The 15,264-nt window shown below is 36.8% G+C and overlaps 1 protein-coding gene across 3 annotated transcripts in view; it reads left to right on the top strand.

Moving 5' to 3' along the window:
* The first annotated feature begins 1,653 nt into the window (after positions 1-1,653).
* The window catches only part of cntn5 (contactin 5), a 73,963-nt gene continuing 60,352 nt past the window's right edge, over positions 1,654-15,264 (top strand). For all 3 annotated transcript variants that reach the window (XM_063907825.1, XM_063907824.1, XM_063907823.1), the window contains exons 1-2: positions 1,654-1,766; positions 11,421-11,627. In XM_063907825.1, coding sequence (XP_063763895.1) covers positions 1,712-1,766; positions 11,421-11,627 — 262 coding nt within the window. In that variant the 5' untranslated portion in view covers positions 1,654-1,711. The remainder of the gene's footprint in view (positions 1,767-11,420; positions 11,628-15,264) is intronic.

The following is a 15,264-nucleotide window of genomic DNA, read 5'->3' as shown; positions in this document are numbered from 1 at the left end:
TTCTAAAAAACCTCATAGCAATGATTAATACAACTTTGACTTGGTGTTTGAAGGGGTATTGCAACACATTATAATATATAGTTGTGTTTGTAACAGACATGTATATATATATATATATATATATATATATATATATAGCCCCAGAAAAAGAGACCACTCCACATTTTTCTTAAATCTTTATCTCTACATGTATGGTAGCCATTCGAGTGTTTGTTGAATTCCAACACAGAGAAGAATTGTCAGCAGTTTATAGAATACAATTAAAAAATATATATAATAATTTAACTCAAAGAAATAGCTATAAATAATAAAACAAGAGAAAATGATAATGCTGAAGTGGTCTCTTAATTTTTTCTGGCCCTGTATATATATATATTTGATGGAGGTTGTGAAATGCAAACAACAGAAACCTAAAATGACTGGAACAGAGAAGGCAATGGGATGATTGTGTGTGGGCATGTGGCAGTGGTCAGTTTATAGGTCAGGTGAAGTGACTGTCAAAATATATTAAGGCATCCCTGTCGCTGCACAAGCAGCTGGTGTTGTCATGGTGTCTGCATGGATTACTATTCTAACTCAGTGTGCACAGTGTTTTCATGCAGATAAATATAGCAAAACGAATAATGTAAAATGAACCCAACCACAGGATAAAACTATTAAAAACTTTAAAAATGAAACGATGGATGACTTTATCGATGACAGTGGTACATGTTCAGTTGTCTCTTGATACAGATTATAACAAACTCAGGCTATTCTGTTATATAGAAGCTCCTCAAGGTACGAATTGTACAGATTATTTGTATCAATTTAAGGAATACCTTTTATTAAGAAAAAGGTCTGGAATGTTTGTTCAGTGTCATTTATGTTTAGAAGCAGCAACTGATTTGCTATAAATCCATGGACTATTTTCTATTCACAAAATACATTCATACTAAGCAATAAGCATACATGTAGCATTAATACCATAAACAAAAAAGGCCTTGTGCTTGGAATTGTGTGGTTGTTTGTGATTGTAATGTATGTAATTCCTCTACCATTTCACTTTTTACCTGCTTTGAAGTAAGTAATCATCCTAAAGCAAAGCATGTGTGTAAAAACGGAACAGTTGCTGTACTGTAGCTTTCTGTGTAACATGTATTCAAACATGAGGCATTACACAGAACAGGTGTGTTTATGGTTGTTGATAACATTTTCACATCATTGCAGAGCCTTTTTAGTGCTGTGGATTACATAATGTAACTGATTCTGTGAATTGTGTGAGATTCCTCTATTTAACAACCGGTATGATGTATTTGAGAATACTGCAGGTCGAGTTCAGGAAATCCCATGGAAAATGTTAAATATTTATAAAATATATATTTGGAGTAATGCTTTGAACCATTTACCGTATGTTCTTAGAATAACAACAAATACGCTGCTTCGGTGGACTTCACAGGCCTCTCCTTTTGATTTATAAATTATTTCAGAGGTTACAAAAACTGCTGTTCAATTCTGGATCACCCTTATGACCCACATGTATTGATCCAAACACAAATATGTCATTTAATGAGATTAGGGTGAGTGTGTGGAGTTTACAGTGTGCTTCTGGGTGTATGTGATAGCAAGATATATAGCCTCCTTACCATTGATGTGTTTCCCTGTCTGTAGGCACAGCTTTAATGAAGAGGCAGACCTGCTAACATTCTTGCAGAAGGGACCCACTTCAACAAGTATGGGGTCACCATGGAAACCAATTCTCCTCCTGTCAATCATCAGTGGCCTTTCCGGTAAGAAATTCAAAAAGCATTGTTGAGAGATTTTGAGATATGGTTGTACATAATATTTCATCTTGAAGCACGGACATTAGATGAAGTAGACAGAGCACGGCGAAATCTGCTGTAATAACATGACAGTAGTGAATGTCACACAGCTGGGGGATCATTATTTATGCATGTGAGAAGTGTCTTGTGTCTTTTCACTCTTGAAGAGGAGGAATCCACATCTGTGAAATGAGGACTTTTGCATGATTAGAAGTGAAGATGCCATGGCTCAGTGAGCATTCCCTTTCTGTTAGGCATTTGAGTCTCAGATATTTGACAGGGTTTACACACCTTTTCAGAAAATATCTATGGTTGCTGTAAACTTAGAAAAAGCATCAGCCAGTGACAAGGCCACAGACCTCACTACTTGCATAACATAATTTGAATAGCAGGGTTGATAACCCTGACACATACTGCTAGATAAGTAGAAAAGGATTCTCCATTAGTGCCCAGTATGTATCAAAACCTCAACACAACAGGACTCTGCTTCTTCCACTGAGTTCTCTGTTTAAATATATGTTCTGGTGCGATTAGCAGTGAATGCACAATTTGAAGTTCCAGATCAAGTGTCTCTCTTGGTCAGTCTAGTTCATGTGTTTGCCAGTCTAATGGATTCTGTACTTTTTAATGGTTATTTCAACCCACCAGAGGAGGGTTCCAGTACTGTGGCTCTCCAAGCTTTGATTCTGGGTGTCAAACACTCAGCTTGTCTGCTCATTAAACCATACTATTAAATAGAAACAACTGTTTCCTAACTTTAAAGCCTTGTCTTTAGAGACTCTTATATTCTTAAAATAATGTGAACATTACTAGACTAGATAGACTTTCATTGCAATGTATGTTGGGAATGACACTTTGGAAAGGCAAAACTGCTATAATAACCACTACAAATACGAAGAGGTTAACAAGGTCCCACACTACCATACCTAACGTTGCCAAATTTTGAAAGGTGATACTGCAACATGTTTTTTAGCCTGCTGTTTTGTGTTGTTGTCATGGCAAGCATCACATTGGCATCACTAATAGCTCACTAAAGTCTTTTAAAGGGCAAAGTCAGTATGAGGTAGTACTAAGGTTATTTATTGTAACCCCGGTTCTGTGGAATCTCTAAAAATGTCACACAGATGTTCTTTCAGTCACTACCTTTGATGATGCTGTCTTTGTGAAAGACAACAATTATTGTTTTTTGTAGGAATGTTTGTAATCCATATTGTGTATACTACAGCGATTCACTTTCATCCATGTCTTTGTAATTTCATTGGCATTTCGCTAAGCTAATATTTGTTTTCTCAAGAACCACAAATAAGTTATACTGTACCTGTTATCAGTGTCCTCTCTATGATTCATGGTGTTTTATATTCAAGACTCAGATACCTAACTTGTATTGTTATGGCTTGGACCATTGGGTCATAGTAATTGAAATATTCCTGCTAAGACAGGATAATAATGCAATGTATAAAAAGCAACAATGCAAAAACACAACAAGCTTTTTCACAGTGACACATCTTTGTTCCAGGATAAGGAGCTGTGTAAGGCCTTTATAAAGTAAAACACTTGTTTTGAAAGCTGCCAGTGTTAATCTAATTTGGCATACCATGCTGCATGTTGTACTTTGTATATATTATTGTCTACACATACTCTAAAGGGATCACAGGCCTGTGGTTTTGTTTGGATAAGCACTTGATGTTGTATAATCGTGAGCATTTTGTCGTTGTAAATGTTGCCTCCCCAAGGACTTTGTGGAATTGATTCAAGAAAGGAGAGCTGTGCAGTAGAAATAGGGAGGCTACATAAGGATATCTTTCAAATGTATATTCACTGAAAATGGACTATAGTGACAAAACAAGAAACTTAATGTCCATATTTTTTTATTATCCTCCACTGTCATATTTTTTATGTCACCCCTACTTACAAGGACCATCTGGCTCCAAAGATAAGGCAGACATAAAACATTGTGTTTGATATAAGAACATTTAAAGTAATTATCTAATTATTACATTTGCATTCCTTTAAGACACTAGGCAATTACCGCGTATAGCTACAATAGTGGCCTCCAAAGAGTATGGAACAAAGACCTTGGATGTTTCTTGTGGTATACAGTACTGACAATTTAACTCCTCAGTCCTGGGCGGTCCTTTAAGCGCATCAAGGCATGGTAGTCTAACATTGAATTCCTCAAGGGAAAGCAATGAATGCCTTCAAAGCAATGAATGCCTTCAATGATGCTTTGATTGACACGTCACCATCTTTGTGCAGCCACCATCAAGTATCAAGTATAAAGAAATTAAGGAAAAAGATATTTTCTTTTTGTGTCATTCCGCATTAAATTGTTGAAAATGGACTTAAATGGTTTTGATCACATTATGTAAAAAACACATTCAGTCAGTCCAAGTCAGTCAGACTGAAGAATGACTCATATACTGCCAAATACATTAAAATAAAATAAAAAATCCTCTGCAAAGTGCAACAATATAAAAAATGTTCAGACTTACACAATCACTTAAGAGATCTTTAAGGTCCTGTTGCTCTGTTAAGTACGGATGGTAATTACAGTACGGCGTAACTCTTCTTATTATTTGCATAAAACTGGAAACATCGTGAAAAGAGTTGAGTTTTTTTCTTATGAACTCTCAAAGTTCATTGAACCTATATAAAAGGGAAACACCAAACATTGCATTGAACTTCGAATAATGAACTGAGCCTAACATTAGCGGCAAGCTTGAGGAGTTCTGTGTATCAACACTTTAAGTGGTTTATAAAGTTAATAAACAGAGTCTTGGTAGCTTTTGCAGTCAATTTGTTTCAGCTGAGTTCATTCTGTCCATTGATTATTTCTACTTAGGATTTGCTTCTGTGGTACCTTGGATGCATCAATTTGACAGAATTTGCTCCGTCTGTTCATTAAAGGTATCTCACTCCTCTTATATTGGCTCCTGATGTGTGCTGCTTTGCAATATAATTGGCTTTATATACATTTATTTGGATGTTTATTTATTTATTTTTCCTTCCTTACATTCGAAACTCCTGTAGAGATAAATACATGACCATGTCCACATTTGTCCTCAGAATGTATCCTTCAGCCAGTGTCAGTGTTTGAGACAAACTGGTTTTGAGTTTTTATTAAACCAATAAATGTTCACACCTGAACCGTTGGTAACAATAATACAATTCCACTAATGCACTAATTCATGGTCACAATATCCAGGAAATAAAAACATAGAAGACTATACAATTTCATAGACATAGCACAAAAATAAATTACAAACCATTCATCTGTATCGTCCTTAGGCATTTGTGGACTTTCACCAAGAAATGGCATCTCTTAACTACTTCCTGTTATATTAGACGGATGACTTTCAGTGGACCTTTATCAGATCTCCCGAAGAAACTTGTATTTTCATCATCCATCCTGCCATTAACAGTGGAGCACTGCCTTATCAAACTAACAGAACACATCCGTCAAATTAGTGTTGTACATTTCGTTTGCATCAATGACACCATCATGAAAATGTAGTTTGTTTTATTGTGAGAAAAAGAGAGTGTTATTTACTTTACCCAAAAATAATTTCTAATGTTGGATCATAGGTAAGAAGGAAAATCTATAAAAGTTGTGCTTTTCCACTTCAGTCAAAACAGCGCTTTGAGCTGAGTATGCTTTTAGAGATCACAACTGTCAGAAAATGTGTCACATTTTAGTGAGAGTGCCGCACTTCAAACTGGTTTCAATAATATCAGCAGCAGGAGCGCTGAGCAGCCTCTCCCAGGGGTGTAATGCAGTCTTTGTCTGTTATGATACTTCTGCAATGACGGCTTGTGAAACGGATTATTGACCTGCTCTTCTCTGAATATTCTGAAGATGCTCACTTTAAAGAACATTTGGGAGGTTTTTTTTCTATCTGCTGCAAGTGTCTAAGGACAGAGTGTGTTGTATGGTGTACATAAGGCATCTTGAGGCACATTTATAATATTTGCTATTGTGCTAAATGGGATTGATTTATTAAAGTCAATTGCTACCAGTTCTATTTCATTTCCCTCTCTACCTGCCTCCACTGGTCATTCCTTATTAATTCAGATATTTAAATCACGCAGTCGCAGAGAGGCAGCACAATTAGATTTCTCTCATGTTAAAGTGGGCTGGGCAGGAAAGATGTCTGGGGCCATTTCTTTCCTCCCCCCAGTCCGCCTCTGATTGAAATACAATGTAGCTCGGAGTGTTAAGCGTGGAATGGTAATTCAACTGCTTCTCAGCTAATTCTGAGGTATCTCAATATTAAAAGTGGGTTGCAGGGAAATTTAGATGTGTGCTTCTGTATAAGTGATGCATGAAGTCATTTTCACCAAGGGCAAAAGAGTCGCGCTTTAGAAATATGGTTGCGTATAGGGAAATGGATGAGGATTTGCATGCACTACACAAAGCTGGACCATGCAATGAATATATTGCTGTGATTGTATTTCTTGATAAATACACATAAAAATACAGAGCTTTGTTCAAATTCACTCCCAAGCAAAGAGGTTAACTGCAGTTCCCAATGGCCCAACAGCCTACTAACCCACAACACATAAACAATGCCTAAAAGAATGATAAGTACTTGCAGGTTTTTTATTTGTGTGTGTACACAAACTTTGGGATCTATTTTTAGGGACCACCATTAGGAACGAATGGATTCTCTCCAACTGGCAGGAGAACATGAGTTGCAACCGCCTCTCTTACACTCACAACTTGAGCCCAGAAATGGAAATGAAAAAATGAAGAAATACTGTTGATTTCTGTAAGGATGAGAAGTTGGGCTCAACAATCAAGTCTTGGCAGTAAAGCGTCTTTGGTGTGTTCAGTGATCAACACTGTAATGATTACCCGGGGATTTTAAATTTGGCATTTCATTGTACACGATTACATAAAGTAAGCCTGTGTGCTGACGCCAAAGTCTTAATATTAAGAGCCACAAAGCGTGAAGGCAATAACAAACGTTTGTGGTCAATGATTCATGTTTTTTATATGAAAGGAAAGTGTGTGACATCAAATTTTGCTTCATTTAACTGCAGAATATATGTTGAATATCAGCTATTGGCATTCAATTAAAACAATAAGTAACAGAGCAAGCTGGATTATTTTTATATTTCCCATTAAGAGACATGACAGCATAATATTAGAGCTGCAACGATTAGTTAACAAATTGATTGACAGACAAATAACTGGCTACTTTTTTGATATGAGAAAGTGGTTTTAATTGCTGCTAGTCATTTTTCATGCAAAAATGTCAGTAAATTGTTTTTTTTAAATATATAAAATATGTAGATTTCCATATTTTCTGTTTTATATCATATTAAACTGAATACATTTGGATCAAACACGACATTTCAGAACACCACGACATTTTTTAAACTGTTTTCTGCCATTATTAGACCAAACCATCAATCATGAAAATAATTGGCAGCTTAAAGGATAATGAAAATAATGGGTAGTTGCAGCGCTACATTATAGCATACATCATAGTGTGTCTCTATCGTAACACTGGCAAGGTTGAATAGCTCATGAAATCTCAATTTTACACCACGGATCAGGAAAAGAGACAGGGTTTTAGTAAGTAGTCAGCTGTGATAGGAAGTGAGCTGAGGTTGCATATGATGTATGGATTGTTCTATCTGTAATGATATTCTGCTGAATAAATGGTCTCAAGCATAATCAGCTTCAGTCAATATAATCTCCCTGTGAAGGTCTTCATTAATCTCACTGGCTATGGATAATCATGTCCATCTACTTTAGTCCCCATGAGCGTCTCACCTACTTACTGTATGTTATTCTAATTAATTTTTTCCCTCTATGGCCTTCCATAGGCTGGAAAAAAAGCCAGAGACTTGCAGGTTGTCTCCTGAGCTGTGCCAACCCAATGACCTAACACAAGTAGATGAGTTTTTTCACTGTTCCCCCAGGTCTTCCCTCGGTCTGCTTAAAACATGTCATCTTCCCTTAGCCTCACCTTCACCTCTGCTGTTAGTTCAGATGTCCCTTGTCTTTGGGCCCTATAAGTCTCCTCAGTCGGTCATGCATTTGTTTATCGCTGAATTTCTGTAGAATATCAAAAGGTCATCACCATTTGAGTAAACACACATTCTAACATGATAAAGACAATGGAACAGGATTGCCTGGCTTTTTGTTCTTTGTTCGAGTATAAAATGGCCCTTGTCTCCTTTGGTGATGTTATCGTGAAGGGTGGTGTTAAGACCTGAAACGATCACCGATGGCATTGCTCTAGAGCTCCCTAAAACGCGGCAGGTGCAGCCCTTTCAACAACAATGAGTGTTTCTGATTGTGCACCCGCTGAAAGATAGAGATCAGCGGGATCTGCAAGGGTCATTGCTTTTATCAGATGAAGGTGACAGCTGACAAGAGCAAGTGCCTGTCGGCTTCAGTAGTCAAACAAATAAAAGAGACTATTTCTTTTCAGTAGGCTGTATTTGTCAGGATTTAGCCCCAGCCTTTGAAATTTGTTTTCCTGGAATAAAGGAAAAGAACCTTTATGACTTGCACAATATGCTAAATGTATAAGGTTATGTTTACAGAATAACCCCGTATGAAGTATAAGCAAAGACTCATAGAATAATAAATCGGAAGAATGTCATTGTATTTATTATTTATCAACAACATGGAATAAATGGCCAATGCTTCGTAAAGTTATTTATTTATCTTCAAGATTCCCTCATGAGTTGAATGTACATGTTTGTGTGTACACAGAAATGCTCTAAATCTTGAGTGTTTTCATTGAAAAAAGCAACCAACAAAATGCTGTATAAAAAATAACCGGCATATTGTTTAATTTACTTTTCTTTGTCCAATGTTTCTTCGGGGTTGGATTCTTAAAGTATTCATTTGGCCCTTATTCAGGGTGCAATGATTCAATTCAAACTAAATGAAACTTTTGCCCTGTCTGCATTTTAAATACATAAAGTCAGTTCAGCTGACGTCTTTTAACAGGATCGATGAATTTTAACAAACGCTGTTACCCTGTCATCTGCTGCGTAGTTCTGTATGACATCTATACTGTACATGTGCGCCACAACCTGCTGCTACTCACATATTCAGTGTGAGAAATGGGATGATTAGCAAGAAGTGTTAAAGCCCCACAATCCAAATGTGCATGGCATCTTGAAAAGTTAAGTCAAACTATAGGGGACAATTAATGTTGAAGAATGAATAATTTATTTACCATGATTGTTTTATCCTTTTTTTGGATTATGCACCTAACCAAACTTCAGCAGTGGTGAAATGAACATTGTTAAACTAAATAAATGTGTATTATGTAAAATCAATAACTGTGTTACCTCCCCTATTTTCTGCTGAATAGTATTCCAATGCAGAGACATAAAAAAGTTCCCACTGACATTTTGGTAGAATTTTGGAATGCAGTGCACTTGTCTCTTGGGAGCAGGCCGATTGCTTGGACTGTGGTATTGCTGATTGCAGCTTTCTCGAGAAGTTCTCATCCAAACAACTTTGACTGCTTCCTGAGCAACACACCCGCCATTTGTCAAGTCGATAACATTAAAAGTTGTCAAGACAATCGAAAGACACAACAGAAAGACAGACAGGGACTGCTACCAATCTGTTAAGACTGTGTCAGTCCTGCACTTTTCAAAATAAAATTGTGATTGTGATTTTGGTTAGGATCTTTCATTTTCTTACTCTACATTTTTTATAATTGCAGTTTGTTTTCACAACATCCTTTAAAAATGGACCTAAATAGAAGGTATAGGGCGCAAAACTGGTTAAACTGAACTGCCTGAAATGTGCCAAAATGTGAAAGACCATGCAGTGAATCGGCATTATAATTCTCAGGAGGCCTTTACATTGCAAAAGAAAATCTGCAAAAACAAAAATAGGTTAACATTTTTTTAACAACATATGTAATGTAAAACAATCATTTACAGAAAACAACAATAAAACACATTCAAAAGGAAAAGAGCCTCTACAAAAAATAGGGAATTTCTGAAAATTTAAAAAAATGTTTTAGTCAACCATGAACTAAGCAGCAGAAAAATAGTCGACACCTCAATCCAGCTGATTCCAGCAAGATAAATGATTAAACTGAGTGCCAACTAGGTACTAATTGCTTTGCTTATCAATTTTCAAACTCACAATACCTTTAATTTCAAACGCCGTTCCATATTCTGCTTCTCCCCATAATATGCAATACAGTAATTGCCTGCTCCCCATTTGTAGATAGAAGTACTTTTGCAGCTGACAACTCCCCAAGGGCACATAATTATTTCTCAGTTTTGTTCAGTTCTTTTATAGCACTTTATCATGTAGTGCAAAAAACACTCACACCACGCCTTTACAGAACTCTGATTAGACTCTTGCTGGGCTTCCAGCTTCTAGTCTTTTGCATTTTGTTTAAGCAGAATTAGTTCCATATCACCAGGGAGTTCTAGGTATTTGTTTCAGCTGTATGGCGCAGCCGCTTTTGGAAAATATGTACTGATGATCAGCTGTCACGGCTGGAATAATTGTGCATGTAATCTTGAGTTGTTACATTTATAGCATCATAAAAGACAACACACTGGCACATTAGCCTACTTAAAGTGGATTGAATACCTCAAAAATGAGTAATAGAAGAATACAGTGACAGAAATCTGCAGTGACAGCCTCAAATGTAGTTTACATTTCAGAGAGGATTTTAATGTGAACCTCCGGTGACTCTTACATTAAAGGATGCCGTTGCTCATACTGTTTTATTCAATTTGAGGCTTTGATGACAGTGATTTTCAGAGTCATCAAAGCCGCATGTTTTCACCTAAGGAATACCTCTAATGGTGACTATATGTTGCTGTAGATGCTCCAAAAAAAAGATGGAATGTTTGGAAGCCGAGCGGAGAAATACTCCAAGCATTGTTAGATAAATGAAAAAATATATATATTTACAATTTGAGGTATTTATTGATCATTACAAGTCTTTCAAACAGGTGTTCATTTGGAATACTTGTCAAGTGGATGTCATGCTTATTAAAGGAATTATTAAAGACTTAACGAGGCTTCAAGGCTTCAAATCTTCACCCTTTTGCCTGGATGTAGATATGTATTCAGAAATCCTTTACATCACAGATACTTTTTCCACAGTATATGCTTTTTCTGCAGACTGCAGGAAATGATTTTATGCTTTTCCACCTAGCTGTCTCTGAATTGTGACACCTCCTTATCCTGCTGTCTCTACTCTTTGTTTCTGTTCAGCAAGATCCCTGCATGTAGAAAACTATTTGTTGCAAACTACTTCTTATATAGTAGCTAGGTAAACTGGATGGTTAAGAGGACTATATATCACAGAGGCATTGGCAGAACTATTTCTTTTCTTTTTGAAGATTAATTTAAATGACTTTTCCAAGAAACCATTCTTCGGACCACTTTTGACTAGTAAACCATTTTTACTCAAAGACGAATGACTATCTGTTTAGAATATGAATCCCTGTTAGTAGACCTTCAGTTTTGATAGGCCCAAACACAAATGTTACCTGAAAAAAAAAAGGGAAAAAGCATCTGAGGAGGGATCACTCTCCCAGGACAACAAACAATACCAAAATCACAGAATATTTGATCTAACTCATCACTGTGTTTCTTTTTTTCTCCAGACTTTGCAAGAGCTGTTGCAGCGCGGCCTATATCATATGCAGCAGTATTACGAATGAAAGCAGACAGCTCTTCAGTGCTGGGCTCGCGCAGCAGACCTCGACAGCATCGCAGTGGTGGGCTGGGGACTCCTGACTGGCCTGCTTTCTCCAGTCATCCCCTTTCAGCCCTGAGTCTGCTCAGCTCTCAGGAGGACTACAGGAGTGAAGGTAAAACTAATGGTGCGGGCAAACCTCCTGTTTGTTTGCTCTTGTCTGAACCAAAATAAAAAAGTTTTGGGGGTTTGTTAAAGTTTGCACTTACTAGCACTTTGCATAAAATAGTTGACTAATACTTAAATGTGTAAACTTTCTTTATATATCTAATTTACATCTCAAGCCAAGGATAATGAAGGCATAATTGGCCAACTGTGGTGTTCATTAGTTACGAAGGCGAGGCGAGGAAACTGAATATAATTATCTGTTATTGTGTTAAGAGTTATTGCTATCTTAAATGTCAACATGTGCCTCGTCCTTCGAAAAGTGGATGTTCCTGTAATTTCCTCTTATAAACCCTGGGATTTCGTTTTCTGGTTACAGGAAGTGAGAATAGATAGTGTTTCTTGAATTCAGATGGCATTGTTCCGGCGTGCCAAAATGAACCAAAGTAAAAGAGAGGATACTCCAGAGTTGGGGAAGAAACACACTCCAAACATGATTGGTGTTATGGCACTCTGCTATCTCTGCCAACACTCTGCCGCCTCTGCATTCAAGTCATGTGTGCAGGCTTCCTGTCTGTTAAGATTGGTCTGGAAATGAATATCATCTATCCATCATCACTGTGCATGGTCTGCAGTGACCAGGGTCATGCCCTCTGTGAAATTGAGGTGGGATCATGGCAATATCCAGCTCTCTCCGTGTTCCTGTCAGTACAGAAACTATAGATATGATGGATATCTTTGTCAAAATGGAAGATTTAATATTGAACCGTGGAATCACACTGTCATAAATCTACCTGGGTCACATCCTGACTTACAGTATGAATAATTCTAGAGGATATAATGACATGTTGATAATTTAATATATGATTAATCACGCCATGCTTATTGTATCCCAAGTGCTTCATTAACGGAAATCTGAAGTCGCTGCTGAATTGGCAGGACACATTTGGAGATATGGGTTAATCACAATTAAAACAGGAAGAATTAAAGAATCAAATTGTTTTATTTTTCTCTCTGGAGTTTCAAACTTTCACTATTTCTAGCTTTTTGCTGCTACCCCAATCTTCCTGTCTTTCTGTCAGCATTATCACCATGGAGCTATCAAACGACTTACGTCTCTATGACCAAGGTGAGAGTAATGTCTTGCCATTGTCAGTGGTGACAAGAGCATTATACCATAGCTCTGGATTGATGTTCCGTGGATGAAATGGATGCCAAAAAGTAATACACCTTTCGCGGCTTAAAGGGAATATTGCTTTTTTGGGCACTGTGACTGACAGATGGCCATGGCACTTGAAGTTAAGTGATGTGTTTGTAGTTTGTACATACACACAAACACACACAGACCATGTGTCCTTTAGCAGCGATATATGACTCTTTCATCTGGCTCTTTAATGTTTTCAAATGTTAACAGATGTATTGTAGGTGGATACAGTTTCAAGTGTCCTAAAAAACTGAAAATAACAATGACTTTGTCAGCCGCATTTATTTACATAAGGAAACATCTCCTTTGATGGAAGGTAATCCAAAACGATTCCTTTTGTTTTTCAGCTACAGCAAAAGCCGTAGCTTTATTCATGTCTCTCTGCAGTTAATCTACTAATTTAGATGTGGTTCACCTATGAAGAAAAACAGGTATTTAAAAAAGGAAAGAATAGGACATTGACCAAAACGTTGTAGGAATGTTTGACCTTTTTAAGCAACATCCCCCAATGTTTTTGAAAGAAATCAATGGGAAAATATGACACAGAGTGTAACTGAAAGTCCTTGTATTTAATGATATATAATTATTAACAGTTAATGACTGCCTGCAGCCTATGACCCGTGGACATCAGCAGACACTTGTTATCTGCATTAGTGATTCTCTGCTGTGTGGTACCTTTACTTGTTCTTTGTTTAACAACTTAATATCTGTTCATTTTCCTCCAATCTTATTTCAAAGCATTTTATTTCTCAGTTCTCAGTTAATTGCTGCGAAAGGGTTGGTAAGATGTACATACCCTGACGAAAGAAACAAAAACATGATTATTTTTATCATCATATTATTCCTAAATAGGAGAACTACTTAAGAATGATGATATTAATGCCATTCAACCCTAAATGCTTAATAATATGATAACGTCTTTTAAAACAAACACATACTGCCTGAAATTCCACTGCTACATCATGCTACCGCGAAGAAAAAGACATATCCACACATTTTACTGTCTGTTTACTGGGCTTATATTCTTCATAAATTATATATCCTACAGAGAAAGATTTCTTTTGAAATACACAAGATGCAGCTGTCTAGTAGAAGCAGAAACTCTGAGGTGCAATATAATGTACCTAGGAACAGGAAGCCTTCTACAATAAGTGCATCACTTGTGTGTTAACATCTAGATCAAAGAGTAAAAGCACTCAAAATGAGCAGAAGAAATTGCAACAGGGACTGTCAAGCAGAAAATACTGGAGCAGCAAGCGTATCGATATGTGGGCGCATTTGTGTTGAAGAGAGTTAGAATCTTACATGAAACCACTTCAAATGGCCAACAAGGGCACCTTAGATCAGGACATTGCACGGCCTAAGTGTACTGATACTTGTGATGTAGGTCTTCAACGCACTTAAAACATGTTACATTATATAAGCCAGCTTTAAATGGCCTCCTGCAGCAAAAACATATACTAATAATATACTTTTTACCACATTTACCATAATGCATTTTAGCAACTCAAGTGATTTATTGCTACACAGAAAGCAATGTAATTTAATTCTTAAATGTTTATGTCTTAGTGTAAAGTATTTACCAGGCCTTGGAACTTATTTCCTGTTTAATCTACAGTAGAATTGTGTGTTACTTTGATTTTTTCCATCCTACTGATATTGTATGATGTCTTTAATTATATATTAACACTTCCACAACCATGATTTAGTACTTACCAGTGTAAAAACCAAATTGATGGTGTCTGGGATTATTTATGTAGAGCTCTCCCTCCTTTTCTATGCCATTAAAGCCTATTTTATGAGATTCTAGTAAGCATGTACCGCTTTTAATGGCCATGGTCAGTAGCAACTCCTGGTAATGTATCACACTATTTCCATTTGGGCTCCGAGTGCAACACAACCTTCCAGCCACAAACAAAAGTGTGTCAGCACTTCCCTTGCCCACTGTATATACTGTTGCACAATTGATAATGATTGCATCCTGTGTCTTAAATTACAATCTCTGTACTTTTGAAATACCTGCTATGATATACAGTAAACGCTATGAGAACCACACTAATAATGCCCAAAGATAAGAGCCAAGTACCAGAAAGTCCCAAATGGTGGCAATTTTACCACAGGCTTGTTTTTTTCCTGCGATTTTGCCTGTAGAGTTAGTAAAAAAAAAAGAAGTCTGCCACAGAATGTTAGGAGGAGAGTAAACAATGTTGGAGCACTGACAAAAATAAAAGATTGGATTACTGTAACATTCCCTTCCTGAAAAATAAAAAACAACATATTGTCAGTAGTATGTCGGCAAAATTATTCTTAAGATGAATCCCTTATTATTGTTTCCACTCACTGGGGTTCACACCACTGTTTGAACATGTAATATACTGTCAACTGTGAATCTGGGTCATAGTGGGAAACAAGCCGCGTAGAGAAAGATGTTTTCACCCTCAAA

This window comes from Eleginops maclovinus, chromosome 18, assembly GCF_036324505.1.
Source record: "Eleginops maclovinus isolate JMC-PN-2008 ecotype Puerto Natales chromosome 18, JC_Emac_rtc_rv5, whole genome shotgun sequence".
NCBI classification, from domain to species: domain Eukaryota; kingdom Metazoa; phylum Chordata; class Actinopteri; order Perciformes; family Eleginopidae; genus Eleginops; species Eleginops maclovinus.
The sequence above is the reverse complement of the archived record's forward strand: the minus strand, read 5'-3'. Positions and strand labels throughout refer to the sequence as shown.